The sequence below is a fragment of the Thermobia domestica genome, chromosome 3, assembly GCF_964235325.1.
Source record: "Thermobia domestica chromosome 3, izTheDome1.hap1.1, whole genome shotgun sequence".
NCBI lineage: Eukaryota > Metazoa > Arthropoda > Insecta > Zygentoma > Lepismatidae > Thermobia > Thermobia domestica.
This window is the reverse complement of record NC_137456.1, coordinates 60,034,292-60,059,726: the sequence shown is the minus strand read 5'-3', so window position 1 is coordinate 60,059,726 and position 25,435 is coordinate 60,034,292. Positions and strand designations below refer to the sequence as shown.

Sequence of the window (25,435 nt, the reverse complement as noted above, 5' to 3'; positions counted from 1 at the left end):
GTATATATTACCCAAATTTCTATTCTATAATAAATTATGGATTGATGTTCTGGGGAAATATACCTAAAAGTCTTGTCATCTTTAGGCTACAGGAGAAAGTGGTAAGGATACTAGCAAGATTAGAATGGAACTCTCCTTCCAGAAATGTTTTAAGGAATTGAATTAATGACTCTTCTCTCAATGTATTTGTTCGAAATATTAATATATTTGAGAAGTTAATTTATTGTGAGCAAAGACATTCACAGATACAACAAAAAAAGTAAAGAAGGCATTCACTTGCATACACATAGAATAAATATATACAATAAATCAGTTACTCACAAAGGTACTCTATTATACAACCTATTTCCACCATGTATAAAAAATCAGTTCTCTGTAAACAGCTTTGGAATCTGACTTAAAACGTACTTGATAAAACAATGCTTTTAGTCTGTTGAAGAATATGTGCAAAATAATTGGTATGTGTAAAATTAAACGTATATTAAGTAAATTAGTTAATCTATAAGAATCCATATGTAACAATAGTATACGTTTATGCATACCGGTATATATATATATATATATATATATATATATATATATATATATATATATATATATATATATATATATATATATATATATAAACTGACATCCAATTTCGTTTTAACTTATGACGATAAACGGGTGCAATAAATTATGATTATGACAGTTTGAAAAGGGCTTTATTATTTTGTATTAAAACATGTACATGTATAAAATACATACACCTATTCATAAAATGGGGACAGATTCCTTTCCTACGAAGTGAATCAACAACTCACAACTGGATCGTTCGATTATGTTTGTTTATGTGTTTCATAGCTATCAAGCAACTCACTCTATTTCTAATCGCAAGAGATTATGGTTAGTGTTTCCACTGAAAAACAAAACAAAAATCGGTGAAAATAATAGATAAATATTGAGTTGACTGAATGATTGTATTTTTGTTGGATGTAACTTAAAACAGATAACGCCAAGATTACATTTTTTCCTAGTATTTTAAGACTACTTGGATAACTCAATAAAACTTTGTATTATTATATTCTCTTTGGCCATTCATTTATTGAAATAACACTTAACACACTGAATCATGTCTATGAAAATACGTATGCTTACACAATTTTCTTTGCATTGTAATAATGAATGTCTTGTTCTCTTTCATGTGCCGTCTGTAAAACATTGGAACGTCGAACGGGAGCTGGTAAATATCTCGGACGTTAAGATTTATACATGACCATCAGCAGCAGCTGCTCCTAGAAGAACCATGAAGTAGTCTTTTGGAATAACATACACGACAGCAATTTTACCTAGAACAAACTAGGAAACCTCAAGTAGATGTTCTCTAGGACCACAACATACTAATCTCACTAAGAAGAAGAAGGCAACTAAAAGCTAGTAAACCTAAAAGCAAGAAACACTGTTACTCACAATGAAGAACAGCTTAGTACAGAAATAGAAGAAGAAAAGAAGTGATTCAATTTACAAGCTATTTCAAACAGTTTATTGAAACTACCACAAAACAAGTAATAGCAACATCAATTTATCAAAACATCCGTACCATCATCACTACCAGCTTCAAACATGAAGAACTTTATCATCTTTGCAAGAACATTTGCAATGTCACTTATCAAACATAAAAGAAGGCCCAAGGACTTTTGGCTTCCATTCCGGAATGTATTTATATACAGCTAATAAAACATTTAGCCGATTACAACAAACTAGACATATTTATGTTATAAAGATGATCGCGCCAATATCATTAAGGAGACAGATCTCTTAAACCAAACAAGGATTTTGAATTCAGTATCAAGGAGAAAGGAGTAAGTACTTGAGTGTTAGAAAATTTAAACTATTGTTCCGAAACAGGACGCTATTCACGATCAATTTCTCCTCCCACTTTCTGCTGCATGCTAGATAATGTTCTCTAAAACAATTCAATAAATTTTCAAAGGCAAAATAGCAATCTAGCTGGATGACTTTCTCCTGTTTAGAGGAGTGAATGTTACAAGTATATCAATGAATAATTTATCTTCACAACAAGAAAAAGCGTGAAGCTATTTTTGTCAAGAACTACCATCATGTTTTTATTATTCAAAAGGAGAAGAATCAAGAACTTCACTTTCAGGAAACCTTTTCTCAACGAACTTTAAAGATCACCATGCAAAAGCGATCTTCCAGTAAAATTATGATATAACGGAAATTCAATTTACTAAACAATAATATAAATTCAGTTTTCTAACTAACAAATACTTATTGGATGTGGTGCAGAAGCTAGGTTTTATGGCTCGAAAAGAACGGATTTGACCAACTTGCCCACGAAAGAAGCTATTTTCATCATCGTAATAACAGAGGTTCATCTCAGCCTCAACAAAGACGAAGTTATTTGCCAACTTCAAAGTCAAGAACTAACTACATCCAAATCATCAGGATAAGTTCTGATAAAGGAATCACTAAGCTTTAATTCATCCTGTTCCTGGATCTCATCCAATAAGTAAACTTATCACTACAGGGGTAAACATATACAAGAAGATATACGAAGTACAAGGATATAGGGGCTTTCCGCGACCCCAACCTTATTGAAAGTGCTGAAGGTACTACCACACTAACAAAGAATATTTGTAATCCCACCGACCGTTACAGATGCTGGGTACACATAGAGGAACATTGTGCTAAGTGAAAGCTTTTGGCAATCGTCCAACTGGTGTAAGCAAATGTCCATGTTTTCCTCTACAATTCTGACCATAGAAATGTGAGGCAGGATGATCTAGATTTATCTAACACGCTATGAAACCATATCTTAGAATACAACTGCTTACTCCAATGGAGCACGGAAGAAGAACCATTTCCAAGTGTGAAGGTAATACTATAGCAGTGCATTCTCTGTATAGAATTACCATATCATATTTACCAGAAGACAAACACCATAAAAAATACTAATCAAGAAATAGTTCTTAACAACAGCATACGAAGAAAGAACAGAACTAATACCAGAAATTGGAACGACGATCAACAAAATTATACAGCTTATTCTCCATGACACCATTAGGAGGCTGTCGCCAGACAACATCAACCAAAAAATGGATCCAAAGTTAAGAAAAGAATCCAAATAACTAAAAATATATACTCTATCCAGAAATTAATATTCTCTCATACTTCACCGGTGACAAATACATTACTCAATAGCTCCACTCCTAGGCATATTCATAAGGCATTAACTTAAAAAGGCAACTACTCGAGGAAGAGTGACGGCAACTCATAATCATCACTCAAAAAATATCAAACAAATCGAAGGAGAATGAAAGAAATTCACATAACATGACAAGAAATACATAACACATACGAGTAAAGTATACTTCAAGACCAACTACAAGAAGTAATAAACTCATGAGGAAACATGTAGAACCGCGCCATTTTACTAGTTCTAGCTGTGTTATAACTCTTTCACATGCTGCTATTGGAACCTCTTTCTATCACAAAAATTATATGCAATTCCATGGACAAAAGAATGGAAGCTAGACGTTCTTTTCTCTCTATTGCGGGAGGAGGAGTAATTGCTAAGATTCTTTATTGCTTGCTCAAGAGTTCTTCAGACGTCAGTGTGGAAGAACCCTTTTGCCACTGGCTGCAAGAAAAGAAGAAAGTGACAAAGAATAAAAGAAAAGCAGAAAGATCACAACTAAGATCTTGTATTATTTGGTCGGAATATTTCAATCGCAGCCTTCCTGTGGGTATATTTTCTTCTAATGTTCCTTCCATGCCTAATGCATGATTCCTCCATGCCTCGTAATGTGTTCAAGCATCCTACATCTTCTTTTCGAAACTACGTTCTACAAAGTCCTTGTTCCTTTTATTATTTGTAACACTTTCCCATTGGATACCTTATCCGTTTATCTCATTTTCATCATTCTTCTCTAGCACCACATTTCAAAGCTTCCATTCTCCATTTTCCTTCTTCTCCTAAAGTCAAGTCATATCTCGCTTCCATACAATGTTACACTCTATATGCTATATATTCATCAGCCTTTTCTTCTGTTTTATGTTGATGTGACCACTCAGAAGCTTTTACCAGGCCTTTTTAGCCTGAATTAGTCTGGATTTTACATTGTATTTACACTTTATCATCCGTCTTTCGGCAAATGATATATTTTGAACTTTATTTTATAACGACTCACCAAGGGTAGTCGTCAACCTGGTTCGATCGATGATATCTGAATCTTGAGTGGTAGTAATAGTTTGCATGTAAAAAATATCTTTAATAATTATACATATTATTATTCTCACCTTTTCTATCGGAATTATAAAGTCGATGAACGGTACTAAATGTTTTATTAGTTGATACACTTTTTAATATATTTTCATTCAAACTGACATGCACACAGACATGATGATTAGGTATCCATAAACAATTACATAGCAACTCCAAACATAACACTATCCCATAATATATTTTTTTACATATATTAAAAACATTCTTCTTTTGTTATTATTAAATTAACATTCTATTAAGTATATTGCTTATGTATGAGCACTTTCTGCCCAAGGTGCAGGTAATTATTAATCTATCCAAAGTATTTCGTTATATAAAATGTCGCCCGACAATTGGACTGAATATAAAAGTCATAAGCGAGCTTGGCTTTTATCTTCAAGAACCACTGGTCCGTTTACAATAATGGTCTTACATTACATATGTCCATCACATTTTGATCGCCCCTCGTATGTATCTTCATTTCATATATATATATATTTATAACAAATCTTTCATTTCATTAATACTTATCTTTTATTACATTAATTATATTTATTTCATTATCATTCATTACATTATTATTATATTTTATTATTAAAATGTCGTCGCTCATTTATTTAATCTTTGAAGGGTGCGAAGCCAAAACCGTAAGAAACAAACATGAGTTACCATTATCCAGGGCGCATTATATAATAGTTATATTAGGTGATATTTTAAAATAAACATTGGATCAATAAGGCATCAACATATAGAAGAATCTCATTCAAGACAGTCGTTGAATAATTAACTTAATAAAATGAATCTTACACTTAACATAATCTTTGGCAGTTAAGTTTTCAACACAAGTCAATCTAATATAAATAATCTTTGTTTTTTATCAATTATGAATCGAATTATGATTCTTCACATTAACAAGAAAAAAATAAAAATAATTTGAAAATTAACTTTCCAGTCTATCTAAAACTATATTTAAGCACTTCAAGTATTCATAAGAGTCGTTTTCATTATCAACATTAACTCATAAAATTGAAAATAAAAGTTCACAAGAATCTATAACTGATATGGGTTTAACCTAGTTTCATTAACGGTAATCAGCTTACATTCATACTTGCATATGATTCTAATAAAGTACATTGTACTGCACAATCATGATTACGTCCCGTATTACTGTTCTGTACAGGAATTACTTCGATACCTGGATCTTGATGCGAAGTGCCATCTCTTGACCTCCAATTACGTCTATCCACGTAGTTTGCTGTATTCCTGGAATTTCGCCATACATTCCGTCTATTTTTAAACCTATTTTGATTATATGATCTAACATAAGGATTGCTACGATTAATTAGGTTAGGCGTATTCCCTGCGTAACTTTGCTTATTTTGCTCGTTTTGATTGCTAGAATTTACTCGGCTTAGGTTGTGTTCCGTATCATTCACACTTCGGATATTTAGATTCCGAACAGGTACAAAATGATCTGAATTATTTTTACTTTTACCTACTCCTGCTTGTTGATTCAAAGCATGGTATTGAGTTTCATAGCATTGGACAATCATTAATAAATGATTGAAACTCATACACTGTGTAGAAAATAAGATCTGTTGTAACTTAAATGGGAGCAAATTTCGAATCGATGCTATTATTCTAGATTCTGATTGCAATGGATTAACGACTTTTAATTCGTTGTATGTATTTACAACAAACTCAACAACAGATTTGTGCAAACGAGGATTGAAATGTTGATTTCTAATGGTGGCATCTCGATTTGCAAGCAAAAAGTCATTTTCATAATTCGCAATCAGTGCTGCTTTGAATTCCTCATCAGTATTGATGTGATCACGTACGGCTTTAAACCATAAAGAACATGGTGGGAGTAATACATGAGGGATTAATTTCATATATTGTGATCTATCTATACACATTATATTGCATTCGTCCTGAAATTTTTCCAGGAAAGAAGTAGCGTTCTCATTACATTTACCACTGAATTTACTCATAGCCCGTATTTCACTCATCTTAACACTTAACTTTACCTTCCTTTTATCATTCCGTGTACTTATTGGGTGACAATTCCTATCCATGATGTGCTGTGTCGTTGCACCATCCCTTTTCCGCCCATCTGTACTCTTCGGATGAATTTCTTCCAAAATAATATCCTCATCAGACACAGGTGAAGGCGAAGTCATCTCTGGTGAGTGGGGAAACTCCAAGCGCTCACTACCCATATTATTGTGGTATGTGTTGTCCTTAACCTGTAGCGTTCTAATTTCTTCCTGTAGAGTAGCTATCAATTGCGTATTTGCACGTATGTTGTTAGAATTATTGATGACCTGAATCTTTTGCTGTTGAACAGAAGATTCTATTACTTCTAAATCCTTTTTTACACCACTGATTTCTTGGATTTGGTGGTTGTGCTTATCCTGACAATCCTCGGATATTCTTTTTAACTTTTCCTCGAACTGCGAGGTGATGTCATTCATCGCCTGGACAATTGACTGTTTCGTTTCATCTGACTTCTGTTCCATTCGTCTACTTAATTCCTCATATTGCTTGTTAGATTCTTCGGACTTATCTCTATCGTCTGCCTTAACTCCTCGTATTGCTTGTTAGATTCTTCGGACTTCTGTTCTATCGTCTGCTTTAACTCGGTAGACATCTGAATCAATTGTCGCTGTAAGGCTAGCAAGATTCGGTCTTCTGATGTCATTCCTGGTGCTACACTATGTTCACCGTCGTCCCTATTATTGGATTCTTTCTCAATTGCCTCACCGTTCATTTTTCTTATGATAATTCTACCACTTCTTAGTCTGGTGAAATTTGTATTCATTAACTTTATTACAAAAGTAAATTCACCCTTACTTTGCTTCGGGATATGAATTTATGAAAAGTCCCGGGTGAGGTAAACCAAAATTTTTAGCTAATCCCGGTGTGAAGGCACCAAAATTTTTATAACGACTCACCAAGGGTAGTCGTCAACCTGGTTCGATCGATGATATCTGAATCTTGAGTGGTAGTAATAGTTTGCATGTAAAAAATATCTTTAATAATTATACATATTATTATTCTCACCTTTTCTATCGGAATTATAAAGTCGATGAACGGTACTAAATGTTTTATTAGTTGATACACTTTTTAATATATTTTCATTCAAACTGACATGCACACAGACATGATGATTAGGTATCCATAAACAATTACATAGCAACTCCAAACATAACACTATCCCATAATATATTTTTTTACATATATTAAAAACATTCTTCTTTTGTTATTATTAAATTAACATTCTATTAAGTATATTGCTTATGTATGAGCACTTTCTGCCCAAGGTGCAGGTAATTATTAATCTATCCAAAGTATTTCGTTATAATTTTTCTTATTATTTCTTTTATTGTGTATCTCATAACTTTGGTCTTCCTCTTTTTAGGTGACCTTCATGTTGAATTTACTGCTAGTCACTCTTGCATTTCATTTATAACTGTTTCTGATATTTTCCCACTGTCTGCCAATCGAACGATGACGTCTGTGTATTTTCTGTCTATTCCTAGGCTGTAAGTGTCCTTGATTGGTTACTTCTTCAAAATTGGAAATAATGAGCGCCCTGGATGATCTGAGTTCAGATCGGTGTGAGCTAGATCGGTTTCTATCCTTTAATTAAAGTCCCGACCCGTTTCTTAATTATTGCTTCTCTTCTTCCTTCTAGCTTAATTGTTGGCTTCTGTTTTTGTTCAAGTTATTTCTGTATTATTCTTCGTTCTTTATATCTTAATTTATTCTTGATTGCATTAGAATCTTCAAAATTTTAGTTCCATTCTACCAGGGACTCAATCCAAGATACAATAAAACATTTATACTTATTACCGTAATTTTCATTGTAAAGATAGGACTGTCTAGAGACATTGGGCAGGACTGAGTCAAAAGAACAATCATCATCCAAAAATTGAAGTACTTATGTCTATCTTAAAATCTATATTTATTTATTGTACTTCTATTTGTAATACTGACTAAATAATAATTAATGTCCAAAAAAATTTTAGATCATATAACGCATTTTATTTAATGGAAATAAGTTTCAAAAAAGAGATGATATCATCCTTGTATATCGAAAAGAAAATATCAATTGATAAAATTTATTGACAGAGAATTGGAATTAGAACACTTATGAATATACACATTAATCCTAAGGCAGTAGGTGACGCGGAAGACTCAGGTTCTATTCCCGGCAGAAGTTTACGTGATTCGGATTCCATGTTAATTTGTAAGCACACGTCTCTTATAGCGTAGCTGCTGAACGGGACGCTAAACTCAAAGCAAACAAAAACTCTAACGTAAGGCAGTATAAGCTACTACAGCAGTAATTTCCAACTGTCTAATGTGCGACTTAAAGAGCATTCGTTTACGATCGGAGGAAGGAGAAAGAGAACACAAAGCAAAGGAGGAGACGATACAATGTAGGAAAATGGAAGGGTTTCTCCTTCTCATGATAGTGAATTTGATGACATGGCATCGTTGGCATTGGTTATTGTCTTGTGAATATCGTGTCCTCGTGGTGCTGAGTGGAGGAAAAGGGTAAAATGGGACTCTTGTCCCCTATTTATACGCAGACCTACTAAGGGATCTGCTTGTTTAGACAATATATTTACCAACATGAATAGCACCGAAATAAGTATTGAAGTTGTTCCTTTCCCATTTTCTGATCATGACTCAGTAGAGATAATGGTGAAGAGAAATATGAATACTATGTATGGAAATAACATAGACAGCTTAAAGTTAATTAAAACAAGGCCCACCACAACGACTAAGCTCGAAGAATTTATTACATTGCTTACATAGGAAAATTGGAACAGTTAATACAATTATACAAATTTTGATGCCAATGATGCATTTTCTTATAACTAGTTGAATAAACCCATGCTTCGCACGGGGGTTGTATTTGGAAGTCAACGCCTGTGGGAGTATCACCATTGATCTCAGCGACCGCGAAAACTATGGATTTGATACTAATATCGGTCATTTTGGATTACTTTTATATGTCTCGGTATCTTACGCCCCGGTGACCCCCGGCCCGGAGCCGAATAGCGTGAATTTGGAAGTTAATGCGATCGGAGTTTCACCGTTGATTTCAGGGACCGCGAAAACTATGAATTCGACACTAATATCGGTCATTTTCTACTACTTTTACATGTCCCGGTAAACACCCTCCTGGTTCGATTTTTGACAAAAACGTTTAACTCTGGTCTGGAGCCTGGACCAAGGTATTCGTGACCAAGATTTGGTAACTCTCGATCAATTTGTCTGGTTTCCAAGCCGGTTCCGGTAAACGCCTCCCCTGAGACCTCCCCTGGTTCGAAATTTGAAAAAAAGGCTTCGTCTTGATCTGGTGCCTGGGACAAGGTAACCCTGACCAAAATTTCGTAATTCTCGGTCCACTCGTCTGGTCCCCAGGCCGCATACAGACAGACAGACAAACACACAAACAAACTCTTTATTTTATTTATATTAGATTAGATTAGATTACATTTTTTTAACAGCATTTCTGAATATGTATCAGATGTAGTTCCCACACATTCACACACACACACACACACACACACACACACACACACACACACACACACACACACACACACACACACACACACACACACACACACACACAAAACGATCAAAATAAAAGTGGATAATACAAAAAGGAAATACGATAAAAGTTTGTGATACAGATTTATTCAATATGAGAAAGACAATAATGTATTTTGATATGTTGAAGAAGAGCGACCACATATAATAAAATGTTATGTGAGTGCAAGAAGAAAATATATAAAGCTGAAATAATAAATTTAAAATGCTTTATTAATCAAAACTGTATTGAAAACGGTAAAAATAAATGCAAGAGACCTGAAACATAATTAACAAGGTTGAAGGTGGTAAAAGAATGAATAGTGTTACTATTTCGCTGGACATTTTAAACACATCTTTTGCAACTTTAATTGAAGAAATTAAAATGAATGGCAAAACGCCATTCATGATTATAATAGACAAGAGCCTGAACAAATTACTTCCTTCCGTACACATTTGTCTTTCATTATGTGACTTCTGGGGAATCATTCGTGTTGTAAACAATTTTAAATCTTCGAGTAGGAAGGAATAGAATGACGTGTCAAATGACTATCTTAAAAAGGAATTAATTATATTGTACGCCCACTCACAGGTTGTATTAATAGGTGTCTTATAGAAGGTATATTCTCTAATTTATTGAAAATATTTAGAGTTGTACCGATATTTAAAAAAAAAATGACCCCACATGTGCTTTCAATTATAGTTCAAAATCCTTAATATTCTTTAATGTTATTGAGATAGTAGTAAAAGAACAAGCTCCTAATTACTTAAATGAGTATAGTATAATTAGGGAATATCAGTTTAGGGCAGGCAAGTATACTGTTGATGCCATAGATACGTTGATGTAGAAAGTATATAAAATATTTGAAAATAAATGTTGGATTTGCGACATTTTGTGATCTTAGCAAAGTATTTGACTGTTTAGATAAAACATTTTAATTAAGAAGCTAAATGGTTATGGATTTCAGGATGTGAGCTTAAAATTTCTCAAAACATATTTAGAAGGCCGTACACAATGTGTTTATGTAAATGATGAGTACTCACAAATAGCTGAATTAAGATATGGTGTACCTCAAGGTTCTGTTTTGGGTATTACAATAATTTGTGGTGTGTCCAGCAATAAGCATTGTAAACCACTGTTTGCTCAGTTAAAAATTAAAACTATGACTGTGATTAATCTGTATATTTATATAGTACTATGATCGATTAACCGCTTCGCTGGGTTAAAAATTTTAAATGCACAACTCCTTATATCATGTGTTTGGTACCCGTGAAATATAATGTGTTTGTTTTTAGTGAAATGGATTTAAACGGCATTGAAAAATGTTACTGTTCATCTCAGCGACCCCAAAAACTATGGATTCCTCATTAATATTGGTAATTTTTAAAATCATATATATATATATATATATATATCCCCCTTCCCCAAGTTGCGGAGTTGAATTTGGATGTAAACGGGATCGGAATTGTCACTGTTCTTCTCAGCGCCCTGAAAATTATAGATTCGACACTAATATCGGTCATTTGCGATCATTTTTAAATATCTTCCCCTTATCCTTCCCTAAGTTGCACCGTCAAAGTGATATGATAAAAACCATGCCAGGTTTGAACCTCATCTATGTTGAAAATTTGATCGAGATCGGTCGGTGGTTCAAGATATTAAGAGTCACAAACATAGTAATTTTCAATTTTATAATATACATTGATATACGTAAAACAGGACGTTTCCATAGTGGTATTAGACAAAAATATACATGCATACAATATTAGATGGCGTAGACAATTTGATACACCATAAGCTAGACTATCTAAAATTAAAGAAAGCTATATGAGTGTAGATATAAGTTTTATGAACATGTTACCAATTCACATGCATAATTTGCGTATGAAGAAATTTAAAACCAAAGTTTCTATATAATGGTGTAGTGGCAATGTCTTTGTTTACAACATTACTGAATTCCTTGAATCTCAAAACGTATTTGCTCATTGGATACTACAATGACAATTGAAGACTTTGGGGCAAAAACCCGTCAGCCCAAAAAGTAAAAGTGTAAAGGAGATAGTTTCACAAGGGATTGTCTTCATCCGATTTTCTTCAAACTTGACACATATACACTAGATCAAAAATAAATCGACATGTACTTTTTGTATCTCTCTTAAAATAAGTAAATGGGGGCAAAGGCCCCTTTTCAAAAAAAAGGGGTCCCTTGATTAAAAGGGACATTTTAAAGAAACGAAAGTCTGTCTATGCAAAGGTGACTTCAAAGTAGGAAATACGGGTTTTGTCGTTTTTGCGAGAAAAGGGTTGTAGGGGAGAAATGGCCCCTTTTGAAACGACAAAGAACTACGCACAATCCTAATGGAAATTGGATTTCGGTGGAGTTCCTTGAAACGTGATATGTTGTAGATATTGTGTTCCTAAGAAAGAGTCTTAATGGGAACGACCACAAATCACTGACTGTTTGGCCACTACAGGGCCACTTTTTTGTAAAGAGCCGAAGATAACGACATTCTGGATTTCGGGTAAAAATGACTAAGGCCGTGATATGTTGTAGATATTGTGTTCCTGACAAAATGTCTTAATGGGCATAACCACAAATCACTAATCGTTTGGTCACTACAGGGCTATTTTCTTGAAAACAGCTGAGTATAACGATGTTCTGGATTTCGGTAAGATTGAATAAAACTAAGATATGTTGAAGATCTTCTCATTATGAGAAAAAGTCCTAATGGACACAACCATCGAATTATGAAAGTTTGGCCACTACAGGTCCAGGTTTTTTTAAAACAGCCGGGTATAACGATATTTTTGATTTCGGTGTAAATGAATGAAACTATGATATGTTGTAGATGTCGTGATCGTGGGCTTTCCAGGGTTTACCTTTGTCTCGCAAGATGATGATCTGAATGTTGTCTATGTTTAAATGGTGTTGGCCGCTACTCTCCCCTTCCCTTTTCCGGGTTGTGGATCACCACCCGGAAGTCAGAACATATTTCAGCTCATTAACTTAACTATTGCGCAATGAAACGTTACATATTATAAATATTGTACTATAAGATAAATTTATGTTTCAGCTACAACACAAGTCACTGATTCATTTGGTTGTGTCTGATGATATCGAAAAATGTAACAAATAAAAGAAAATATTTGATTCGTTTTACAATGAGCACACAAGATGGCACTGGCTGTTAGATCTTACTAAAAGTGCTCAATTTTATGAAATGTTTATCTGTATGTGTAAAGTATTTTAAACTAACGATCTTATTACGGAAGTGGATATATTGTTTGACCGTTTTTATTGTTATATTTCACATTTTATTTAAATATTAATTTACATTTAAGGAAATAGATTTTGAGAAGAAACTTGCGCAGAACGCCATAATGCGTTGTTGCCAAATTTGTACTTTTAATTCCTGGACTCTAGCGTTGCAGTTCGAGAAGCGGAACTTAGCTGTGAATTGCGGTAAGGGTCGAAAACTAATTTTTCCAGTAATTATCCAAGCAGAATTCCATGATTACTTCTTTTATTATCTGGTACCAGCAAGCACTCGACACTACCTGGCAATGCCGCAATATTTAAGCAGCGTTTAGCATAGCAGCGAGAACACCTAGTGATCCACCTTAAATCCTTGCTAAGTGCCAAAATGAATATGTTGAGGAAAAAGCCCAGATTTTACTTTAGAACTAGTGGCACATAGAACTACAAGCATTCTTTTGGCGATTATTTGAACTATTTCTACAATGAATGCCACATAGCCCAATTTTAATTGAGCAGTGTTAGGTACATGGTACATATTTTCACATTAAACCGAACTTCTCCATTTTTAGCACTTAGCACGAATATCAGTTGCAGTACAATTATGAACTTTTAATTTTGAATTACAAATTATATTTTGTTTCTTTTAGATGTTGAGATTTTCTGACATGCGATACTTCGCTATTCCAGAAGCTTCTACACTGAGAAAAATGATTTGGTTGAAATTGACAATATTGGTGTATATTTTAACCCAACAATGTTAGTGGCTAAAACTGCTCCGACCCAAATAGGGTCAAAGCGTTTAGTTAAATTGGGTTGAAATAAGTTAAACCCAACGTGCAGTTAAATGTAGAAGTCCAGCCCAACAACCCAATTGGTGTGAAATCGCATAACCGGTTAATACGTTTAACCCAACTTGGTGTATAATATGACCCAACAAGTTCACTTTAGCGTGTTGCTTGGGTTTTAATTTAACACCAAGGTTTTTTGGTTCGTCTTCCCGTTTAAAGGGTTTTGCCCTTTCTTCGGGCAAAACCAACTTTCACGGTTACGGTAATTTTGTGGTTATGTATAGAGTATCGGGCCGGAACCCCTGACTCCACGAGTAATCTGGTACAAAGAATATATCAAGATTTGCTGGTGGTTTGTTGGATATTACTATTGTTTTGTTATGGATGGGAGTCGACATAAGCAGCTATCGCAAAGTAGCTGATTATGACTTCATTACAAGTTCTGGAAAGATGTTAAATGCATGGTGTTCAATGGATGTTCCGCAGAGCGCATTCGGTGCCGATGTTAGCTATAGCTGGATTTATATGTCTGGGTAAAGTACGCCAGAACTTATTGTGGAGATGCCGTAGAAGGTCTCTGACAATGGGTAGCTCTAAAACTTCCAGAACCTGGCTGTTTCGTTTATATCTGTCGTGACCAGTGATTACACGACCAGCTCGAGTTTCCAAACTTTCGAGAGTTTGTATGTGACTATGTGAAACATGTTGCTAGGTAGGGCATGCATAAGAGATTGTAGCCATGACTATCATTTTGAAGATGTGAACTCGGACCTCGTGAGAAAGGGAGCTACAGCGCAAGATGGGGTACAACGTTGTGATTTTTCGTAAAGCTCTCTGTTTTATGTGTCTGATGTGTGAGGCGAACGTTAGACCATGATCTAAAGTCACACCCAAGTATTTGGTGAGCGTGGCATGAAGAATGTGTGCGTTCTCATAGGTTAAATTTCGATGCGTCTCGTACTGCGGATGACAGCACAGCTTTTGGCTGCATTGATTTTAATCCTCCAACGTCTTATCCATTCATGAAAACCTATGAGTTGAGATTGCATGTAGATGCAACACTGTGCAACTGAGCTATTGGTCGTGAAAAAGGCAGTATCGCCGGCGTACGTTGCGAAAAAACAATGTGGTAATATCGCCCTTTGTCAGTCTGAAAGCTCAGATAACGTGCTAATTAATTATGTAGTAAGGGATGTCAGAACTGACAAGTTGCGGAAGGATTTTGTAAACATTGAATTTGGTAGAGCTTAAAGTACAGGATCTGACGTGGGTTGCGTACAAATCAAATTGAGGATGTACAAAGGAAACAGATTGTGATGCCTACGTTGTCCAAATGATCCTCTAAAAATTTTCGTGTATTTAACAACGCAATTCTCGCAGCAGGTTCCTTAGGGAAATGAAACGCACCGGCAACGATGCAGGGAAAAGCCACATTTGAAAACTGATTTTTCAATACAAAATCAAAACAATTGTTATAACAATTCTCCAAAGTTTTCTTGTTCGCATCTTTGGGACCACACGTCAACAATACATGATCAGCGGGGAGATTATAGCCTGGAGCAATCTTCAGTTGTCCTGGTTTCAAAGAACGTATTTTCTCACAATCTTTACGAAATTCTTCTCCTGGTGCCTTCCATTTCAACTCAGGCAAAAAAATATAAAATTGTACCATCACCATCTCAGATATTGTTGAAACTTTTTTTATAGCAACTACACATGTTTTTAAGAGACCCATATTTTTTTGTTTTGTCGAAAAAAATTTTCCCGCCAAGTAATGGGCCATCAAAGACGGGGAGTACAATTTATGAATTGTAGAAGACATGGAAAATGGTCAATTTCGGAGCCTCACCATTCGGCTATGGAGACAGGTAGAGTTATAATTCTTGTTGTGGTATGTACATAGGGATATAAATAAACTATTTTTTATTATAGTTTGGTTTGCGCATGCGTATCCTTTTGTACATAAATTAACAAATGAACGTCAATTTATCTGAAAAGTCGAAGTTTGCGAATTTTTTTCGAGTACTTCCGGTTCGAATTTTAAAATTCTGTTTTCACGGTTGGTAAGACCTAGTTACCCGCTTTCCGAAAAACATTTTGTATCGCTTCTGTGGTCAACCGTTTTGTCGCAAAAAATTCGAGAAATTGTAAAATTCTCAAAAATCGCCATTTTTGGGCGCCATTTTCTCGAAAACACCATTTTTTAAAATTCTGAAATTTTGTCAGATGGTTCAACTTTACCTGAATAATAAACACACCAAATACCATTCTCGACCAATGCTTCATGGATTAACGGCAGCCTTTTAAAGTTAGCGAAGTTTCGTTAATTTTGATGTCACAGTTAGCAACACTGGGAACGATAAAAGTGCAATGATTTGATGATGTTTGTGGTTCACATTCATTAGATGAAGAATAAATGGTTTTCTTGGCTGTTTTTTTTATTATTTTGATTAAAAAGGCTCTCTGAAATAGTAAAATGAGCCTCCCTCTACTCCTCCGTTTTCTTAAACTGAAGTAATCTGAGGTGGAAATTACGATTACGAAACACACAAATTTCAAGTTCACTTACTTAAAATGGTCTTCGGAAACAAAATTTCACTGATTTTTTTTCTTTTACATGGACCAATCATTTGCTTGGTTGTTGTCTTCTTTGCTAATAGCATGTAACCGTGCAGATGCTCCGATAAATGTTGGTTCACTCATAACTCATCCAGGAGTGGATCTAGGGGGACGATTGCCCCCCCCCCAGAAGAAACTTTCTTATTTATATATAAATAAAACCCATCCCAGAGTTTGGAGCTCTTAAAAGTAGCTCTAAGTAGCAGTATTACAATCCCCCCCCCCCCCAGAAGTATGTCCTGGATCCGCCCCTGCGTAGCACATTGTCGATAGTCACAAAACACTTATTTTCACTTCTCTTATGCTCTTCTGGAAACCTGTACCCTGCTGAAGGTTCATGTGGAAGCATAAACAGCACTTAAACTTCACGTAATTCATAATATTTCTGCTACGCACCACTGGTTATCATACATATATGTATATAACAAAAGTTCCTTTTTGCAGATTTCTTAAATCTACACTTTGAATTGCAAAAGTTCGATTTTGGGGGAAGTATGAAGTTAGTTCATGGTGACCCGTTACTGCCATAAAAACTTCGCAATTTTCCGAAAGCCAAAGATAACTTTGTTGAATACCAGTTACCGGTCGCATACTTTCCCTTTTTTCTTCCGGAAGTCGTCGAATTCAGTTCCAGGTAACAAAACGAGAGTAATACCCGGAGTTTTTTACTTGCACTATACTCACGAATTCTCCTGCGGTTTTAGTGGGGACGCGGTGGCTCAGTGGTAGAGCGTTCACTTCCGGTGCTTGGGGTCCCTGGTTCGATCCCAGCTCGTGCCGTTTTCCACCATTTCTCATAATCACCGTCTCCTTTAGCCTAACTGGCATAACCGTGGAACGTAAAACTTCGGATTTCATTTCATTTTTTTCTTCTGCGGTTTTAATACTGTGTATCTGTTTTAGTCTAAGGCTATGGCGTGTTGCCACATTCTTTCCCCCCCCCCTTCCCCACTACCGTCGCAGAGACCCTTGCATGGCCGGTTTCACTGCAAAAACTGCTTTATCGGACCTGTCTGCATCTCGAACATCTGAAAGCGATTTTTAAAGTGGGATGCAGCACCATCAGAAATCACTGACACGGTTTGGGAAATTGTAGACACTTATTTTCACGTATTCAAACCTTTTTCTATAAAATATATTTTCGCTTTTCTTCGAGTATGTTTAGAATCTTGTCTATGACTATGAGTACATGAGCCGAATCGTGTGTTTTATCGTCGTTTATTACAACAAAACTGTCAACTGTTTCATATTTTGGTGATAACTCTGAATTTCACTTTGCAGAATAACAGTCCAGTTTTCAATGAAGTCCACATGAAGTAAAATAGAATTTGTATCTTGAAATTTTATACGGTGGTTTTCGGTAGCAATTGATTCTCTTTGGATTTTCTTGATGTAGTCATGAATTACAATTCTTACAGTTAAACCGGCAATGTACGATACGAAAACAGAAAGTGGCACAGTTTTTTTTTTTTTTTTTTTTGTAATGAGATCATTATTCTCCCATATGGCATACGTAACCACTTTCATTTTAATCAGGATCAATAATTAAAGACACCACACTTATTTCTTCCACTCCAGGACATTCACCACATTCTTGAAGAAGACAGCTGTCATTTTCTACAGATCATACTACTAAAGGAAATTCGTCACTCATGACAACTTCAATACAGGTTGCACCTTTGATTTGCAGCAACGCAGTAGCAGCTAACTTAAAATTTGCACAATACACACACACACACACACACACACACACACACACACACACACACACACACACACTTCCCTCTCAGGTTGCGGACTGACACACTTTAGTCGAATACTATAAAATTCCGAGTGACCCATTTTTATGCTGGGATTGTTCTGTTTAAAAATTCAGTAAATTTCTTTGGAACGCGTAAGAAAACTTTCGATTTTTTTTTTAACTTTTTGTCATTTTTCGATCACTGTAATGACATCGCACTTAATTGAGAATTTGTCTGCAGCATTCCAAATCATACTGAGGTAATAGTTTAGGCCTTTTATAGATCACAGAATTCATTGGATGGTCATTTCAAGTAAACTTAAAATTTGTGTGTTTCGTAATCGTAATTTCCACCCAGATTACTTCAGTTTAAGAAAACGGAGGAGTAGGGGGGGCTCATTTTACTATTTCAGAGAGCCTCTTTGTTCAAAATAATAATAAAAAAAACAGCCAAGAAAACCTTTTATTCTTCATTTAATGAATATGAACCACAAACATCATCAAATCATTGCACTTTTATTGTTCCCAGTGTTGCTAACTGTGACATCAAAATTAACGAAACTTCGCTAACTTTAAGAGGCTGCAGTTAATCCATGAAGCATTGGTCGAGAATGGTATTTGGTGTGCTTATTATTCAGGTAAAGTTGAACCATCTGACAAAATTTCAGAATTTTAAAAAATGGTGTTTTCGAGAAAATGGCGCCCAAAAATGGCGATTTTTGAAAATTTTACAATTTCTCGAATTTTTTGCGACAAAATGGTTGACCACAGAAGCGATACAAAATGTTTTTCGGAAAGCGGGTAACTAGGTCTTACCAACCGTGAAAACAGAATTTTAAAATTCGAACCGGAAGTACTCGAAAAAAATTCGCAAACTTCGACTTTTCAGATAAATTGACGTTCATTTGTTAATTTATGTACAAAAAGATACGCATGCGCAAACCAAACTATAATAAAAAATAGTTTATTTATATCCCTATGTACATACCACAACAAGAATTATAACTCTACCTGTCTCCATAGCCGAATGGTGAGGCTCCGAAATTGACCATTTTCCATGTCTTCTACAATTCATAAATTGTACTCCCCGTCTTTGATGGCCCATTACTTGGCGGGAAATTTTTTTTCGACAAAACAAAAAAATATGGGTCTCTTAAAAACATGTCTAGTTGCTATAAAAAAAGTTTCAACAATATCTGAGATGGTGATGGTACATGCTCTGCCTGAATTGAAATGGAAGGCACCTCCTGCAGCTTCTTGGATACTTCTATCTGCTCCTCCTTGGAATAAGTAATTCATTCGTGGGGTTGACAACAGCGTCAGCTTTAATCATAGCGATATCTTCTCGAAAAACACTAATTTTCTTGTTGATTGCAGAATTGGCACCAAACTTCGGTTTCAAACCGGAACAATTCTTCCCTGTTTCAGCCCAAGTGAGTAATTGGTTGGCAATCACAACCTCACGAAATTTCACAGATAGCATATATTCTTCTTTTTCTATCATATTCACCGCGGGATTAAAAACAATTTCACAATGTTCTTCTGCATCCTCTCGCTTCTGTTTCTCTTCCTGCACTTCGGCACGGCAGGCATTCGTAGTCACATCCTCCACAACGTCTTGTATATCCAAGTCAACGTCATATTCTTCTCCCTCTTCCTGGTTTTCCTTCTCCTGTTTCTCGTAGTACTTTTTCAACCTTCGTACTGCAACCGAATCAACCTTGAATCTTCCTCGAGCAGTCTTGAACTTAACAAAATCGGAATATGGGTGGGTAATATCCTGAATGATTCCTGGACCAAAATAACGTCCACTAAAACCTCAGATAACGTGTTAATTAATTGTGTAATTGGGGATGTCAGAACTGACAAGTTGCACCCAGGATTTTGTAAACATTGAATTTGGTAGAGCTTAAAGTACAGGATCTGACGGGGGTTGCGTAGAAATCAAATTGAGGATGTACAAAAGAAACAGATTGTGATGTCGAAGGGGTTGAAAAGGGTGAGAAGGGAGTAACTTTTAGGATTGGTTCTTCGTCTGTAGCCTTTCGCTCGGGTCGGAGCTAACGTTGCTATAATAATCGTGCTCTGTCAAGATATAATAATGTATAATTTCGATTAAGTGGACAGTAAATAACAAACATGTGTTGTAATCTTCGTAGTACTAAATTGTGCATTTAAATCAGCTTCCTTTAGACTATATTTCACTATCATGACACTTTCCGTTAACCAGGTATGATCAAGTGTTGGTTTAAAATATTCTACAGCGACATATAGTCACTTTGTTGACCCAACGATTAAATCAGTTGGGTTGCAAGTTGATCACCCATCGTTCACAAACAACTTAATTTGGTTTAAAAATTTTTAACCGCATTGCTTGGTCACGTTTCAACCCCGTCATTTTTCTTAGGGTATATAGGTATACTTAGATGTGTCTTCTCTTTCTAACAGGTAAGTAACTCGTTTCACAAAGTTAGAATGAGTAGAGTAGCTTTAGTATTTCGTGTAGTTAGCAATACTATCAGTTCAGGTTTGTAAAAGTAGATTCTAGGTTTTGCATATAGTAGATATACCCTTTAATTGAACACCAATTTTCTTTTAATACAATTTAAACACACACACTTAAGTACTGTATATTGTTACGGACTCAATAATTAAGTGCTACAGCCTTTTGTGTCTGGCAATAAATAAATGCCTCCACTCTTTGAAGCTTTTGAACTTTTGTTTCCACAATCATTATATCAGATTAATTCAGAAATAAAACATACAATTTGAAATAATGTGGCTTTTATTTCATTACAACATATTCCGCATTATATACATCTAATATTATTTCGAGCACTTAGATCATATAATAAAATTGTAAAAGAACTTACTCAGACGTGAGACAATTTTTTTAAAGTAAGATCCTTTCAGCAGTTAACATATCAAAAATACAATTTATTAGTAAGAGAAACGTCTTCTAATTTCTTATTTCTCTGTTGTTAATTTTCTTCGTAAAGAATAGTTTAGTAATGTTTCCTTATAATCATGTCACACACAAAAACAATCATTTGGCATTGATTTTTCAGTTACGTGCCATGAATTAGTGGTGGATGTAGCGTTGTTGGAAATTAAGCAATACATGTCAAAATCAAAAATTGGTTCTTTTTGTATTCATCTTTTATATATATATATATATATATATATATATATATATATATATATATATATATATATATATATATATATATATATATATATATATATATATATATATATATATATATAATTCATTGCATTAAATTTTAATACTTACATTGATTTATCGGAGATTTTTCAGGGCCATACTATAAGCTCCTTTTTCGAATTCTGAAATCTGTCATGGTTGATGACTTCATGAGCCTTAGAACTGGTGGGATTTTTATTTTACTGTATCACTTATCATCAGTGCCCAACAGACTGCTTCCACAGAAAATGTATCTGAAACCTAAAGTATCCACCACTAATTCGTGGCAATGAATTAAAATCACGTGATCTTGTGAGCATAATCAATATTGTCTCCTTATCAAAAGTGAATAGAAACTTGCTTTGTAAATATGCCCCGCACAAAAAAACTATAAATTTTTCTCAACATCTAAGAGGGTACTTACAAAATATAATGTTAAACTGAAAAAATATTTTCGTAATGTATATCACTTACTTTTGTTTACTGAAGTTTAGCGCCCATTTTCAGCACGAGGTTAGATGAAACGTGGACCTTCCGAACCGACATAATGAGTTCAAATTTTAATGCTCTCTCACCGGGAATCTAAGCCAGAACCAGATGCACCAAAAGTGCACGCGCTATTCACTAGACCAGCGGGCATCGTATATATATATATATATCATCACAAATAAGTATTATTTGTTTATTTACTTCCTAGTAGACCCAAAAAGTATATATGTTTTCTTTTTACCCCTCATAATTTCTGTTTCGTGCTATTCTTTACACCCAACAACTTATAGAGTAATTATATTAAGAAACTAACACTATTGTTACTTTTCTTATAATTTCGTTTGAAGCTACGATGCATCACCAAATGTATCATAAATATATTAATGTGTCAAACCTCAATAATGAGGGGTAGTCTTCAGGTTCTTTGTCCCACACTTACAAACTATGGCACTTAATGTTTCATGTTTATTTGTTATGGTCAATAAATAACTGGACTTTTTCCTTTTACTAATGGGCTACTTGTTGGAATATTCTCTTTCGTTGTTGAGGCAGGCACTCTACCAATTTAAGATCGCACCAGTCATTCAGCTATGCCTCCTAGGCAAAAAAGTAGGACCTGTTTCCGCAGGCTAAACACATGGAAGTCATACAGAAGCAGGGGATTGTGCTAAACATTCCGAAAACATTTTTGCTACATGTTCATACTTTGTGTTAGCAACTTGCGGGCGTGCAGTGTCTTGCAGTAGGATGATGACACTTTGTAGCAACAGGCTGTACTACGCTTGTTCTTGATTTTTGCAGGTCTCACCTCATTTCTCAAGATGTTTGAGTACAGAGCAGCGGTAATTTTCTCACCCTGCCGGATGACTCGAGTGAGAATTGGTCCACGATGACCAACATCACGTAGCCAACAATGTCTAATTGTCTGATCTTATTGTGTCATAGGAATGAGGTGTATTTCCACTGCTTGCTGTCTCATTTACTCTTGGGTTCATATCGAATTAGCATAATCTCATCCATTGCCACAACGCACTCCTGGAAATAATTCCCGTCCGTTGAATACTGCAGATGTGAGAGAATAATCCTCATCCGTTTAACCTCCTGTTCATCTCTGAGTGTCTTTGGCACCTTGGTTAAACACACTTTCCCGTCAGTGTTCATAAACATAGCCGCCCGAAGGGGGAGCGGAGTGGGGCCCGGAAACCCCTGGCTCACGAAAATGTATACGTAATATAGCAAATCACTTATATTAAATACCAGACGTAATATAGCAACCATGGAAATGGACCCTCTAGAAAATTTTCTTTGGGTGCCCCTGTTCATAGACGATAGTGTATGACATCCCATAACTAATAATAAGTTCGATTGCAATATGGTTCAGATTATTCCTCCGATACTCTCGTATGATAGCATCAACGGCAGAAATTATCTCATCCATAGAGACACATTTAGGGCGGCCACTACACATCGATTAAGACAATGTTGTGTGTTCTACACGAAATGACTTTTCACTAGTTTTGCACGTTTCCGAGCTAAAAGAGTGTCCGAGGAAATAGAGAACGATTTATGCCCTGTTTGCCTGTCCATGAGTCATAGTATCGAGAAAATTTCCCAGGTCAATGCACTTATGAGATCTGATCTTAACTGACTTTCCGTGAAATTGCGAGGGAAATTATATATTCCCATTGGCTTATGTTTCCAAATCTTTCACAAAGACTTAGGAGACACGCGATTAATTAAAGCGAATAATTTAAAAGATTTCGTGATAATGTGAGAGTGAATGGAGGAACCTCAAGACAACTCACGAACACAATGTTGTCCAGCAGGGATGTCTCACACCAAAGGTGAGCGCTCTACCACTGAACTATAGTGGCCCCTGAACATTTAGACACAATAACATAAAGGCTTTAAGAGGAAGTTGTCTACACACCAACTTTGATTACCGTATTGATTAATCCTGTTTGCAGTGCCTACCAAGGATAAGTTGTTCCATAACTTAACTCTGTTCCATATGTTGCTCAAATCTCTTCTCGCCGTAACTTCGAATAGTCCATTCCCAGGTACTGTAGAATATTGAACCAAAAACTCTTGCACATTGGTACCGTCTTTTTTTAGTACATGAACTTTAGCAGATAATATACTACCTAGTGACAACTTAGCGCACTTTCCAGAAAATTTTAGTGCATCATTAGTATCTTCAATAGACATTTCAACCACCAGCTTTATTTCGGGGCTACTGATAGGAATCGTGCGTAGGGATACACATGCACACCACTGTTCTGGAATCCCTGCATCCTTACAGGACCTTTCTGTGGGAATTTCATCAAATAAACTGAAACAACTAGTACACGAGGTAACTGTAGTAGATTTAATTTGAGGTCCAAAGTTTACATCCCATTCTAAAATACTTTCCAACGTTTTATGTATATCAAAAGGAGACACTAATGTCCTGGAATTCTTCTGCAGTTGTTTGAATATCTGGGGATATTGGTGTTTTATTTTCGGTGGAATCCAAATGAACAAAAGTGGTATTCTATTTTCTACCCAGCCAATGTAAGTTGCTCTGAATAGGCCCCATCGTGCACCATGATCACTCAGAAATATAACTATTGTATTGTTTAATACACCAGAATCAAACAATTTTCGGAAAAAGTTGGCATAAAAGATGTCCGTCATTCCGACGTCATTCATATCTTCATGTGTGAGGCTTTGAGACCAAATAAGAGCATAATACCTCTTGTTTTGAAACTTGCTTACAAAGTCCCAGGTGTAATTAAGTAGTATTTCGTAAGTTGAAGTAGAACCATAACACACATGCATTTTATTTCGCCTAACAAACGGTACATAATCGTTGAGTCCTATGAAGAATGGCCTAAGATAATAGTCTGTGGGCTGCTCTTTAAATCCTGGTTTAGCATAATTGAAAGTTCCTAACCATGGTTCGTCTTCTGCATATAGTGTTGTATAACCCTTTCTACTGAAGTTTTTCCAAATGAATGGGCAGTTATCAAAAGGTGCTGTGTCAGTAGGCAAGTAATATTTCCGCAAATCATCATACGATAATCCAGTTAAAATTGCACCTATATTCGGAGGAGTGTTATCACCAATCTTATTGTAAGACATAAACTCGACAGCTCCATTAGATGTTAGGATCTGCTTAGTCTTTGGCATTTGACGATGGAAATTCAGACGTGAAACTGCATCAATTCCTAGCATTAAAATACTTGGAGCGTTCTTTACGGTCTTTGTGGTTTCTTTTAACTTTTTGCTTTTCGGAAAGGAGGCGTGTGCGTATTTGTAGATTTTATCACCTCTGTACTTACACTCCACCAGAATAAACTCTGTCTGGATTTCTACTTTTTCACTGAAAGGTTTGCATTTATAACGCCTGGAAAGAGTGAAAAAAGAAATTTTTAATATTGAAGTAACGATAATAGGCATATTTATTACCAA

General features: G+C 35.4%; 1 protein-coding gene across 1 annotated transcript in view; it reads right to left on the bottom strand.

Moving 5' to 3' along the window:
- Positions 1-1,891: 1,891 nt before the first annotated feature.
- Positions 1,892-25,435, bottom strand: part of LOC145681802 (uncharacterized) — a 39,445-nt gene continuing 15,901 nt past the window's right edge. The window contains exons 3-5 of the mRNA XM_081753412.1: positions 23,926-25,370; positions 19,799-20,079; positions 1,892-1,945 (exon numbers count right to left, since the gene is read on the bottom strand). Of these exons, the coding sequence (XP_081609538.1) occupies positions 1,892-1,945; positions 19,799-20,079; positions 23,926-25,370 (1,780 nt within the window). The remainder of the gene's footprint in view (positions 1,946-19,798; positions 20,080-23,925; positions 25,371-25,435) is intronic.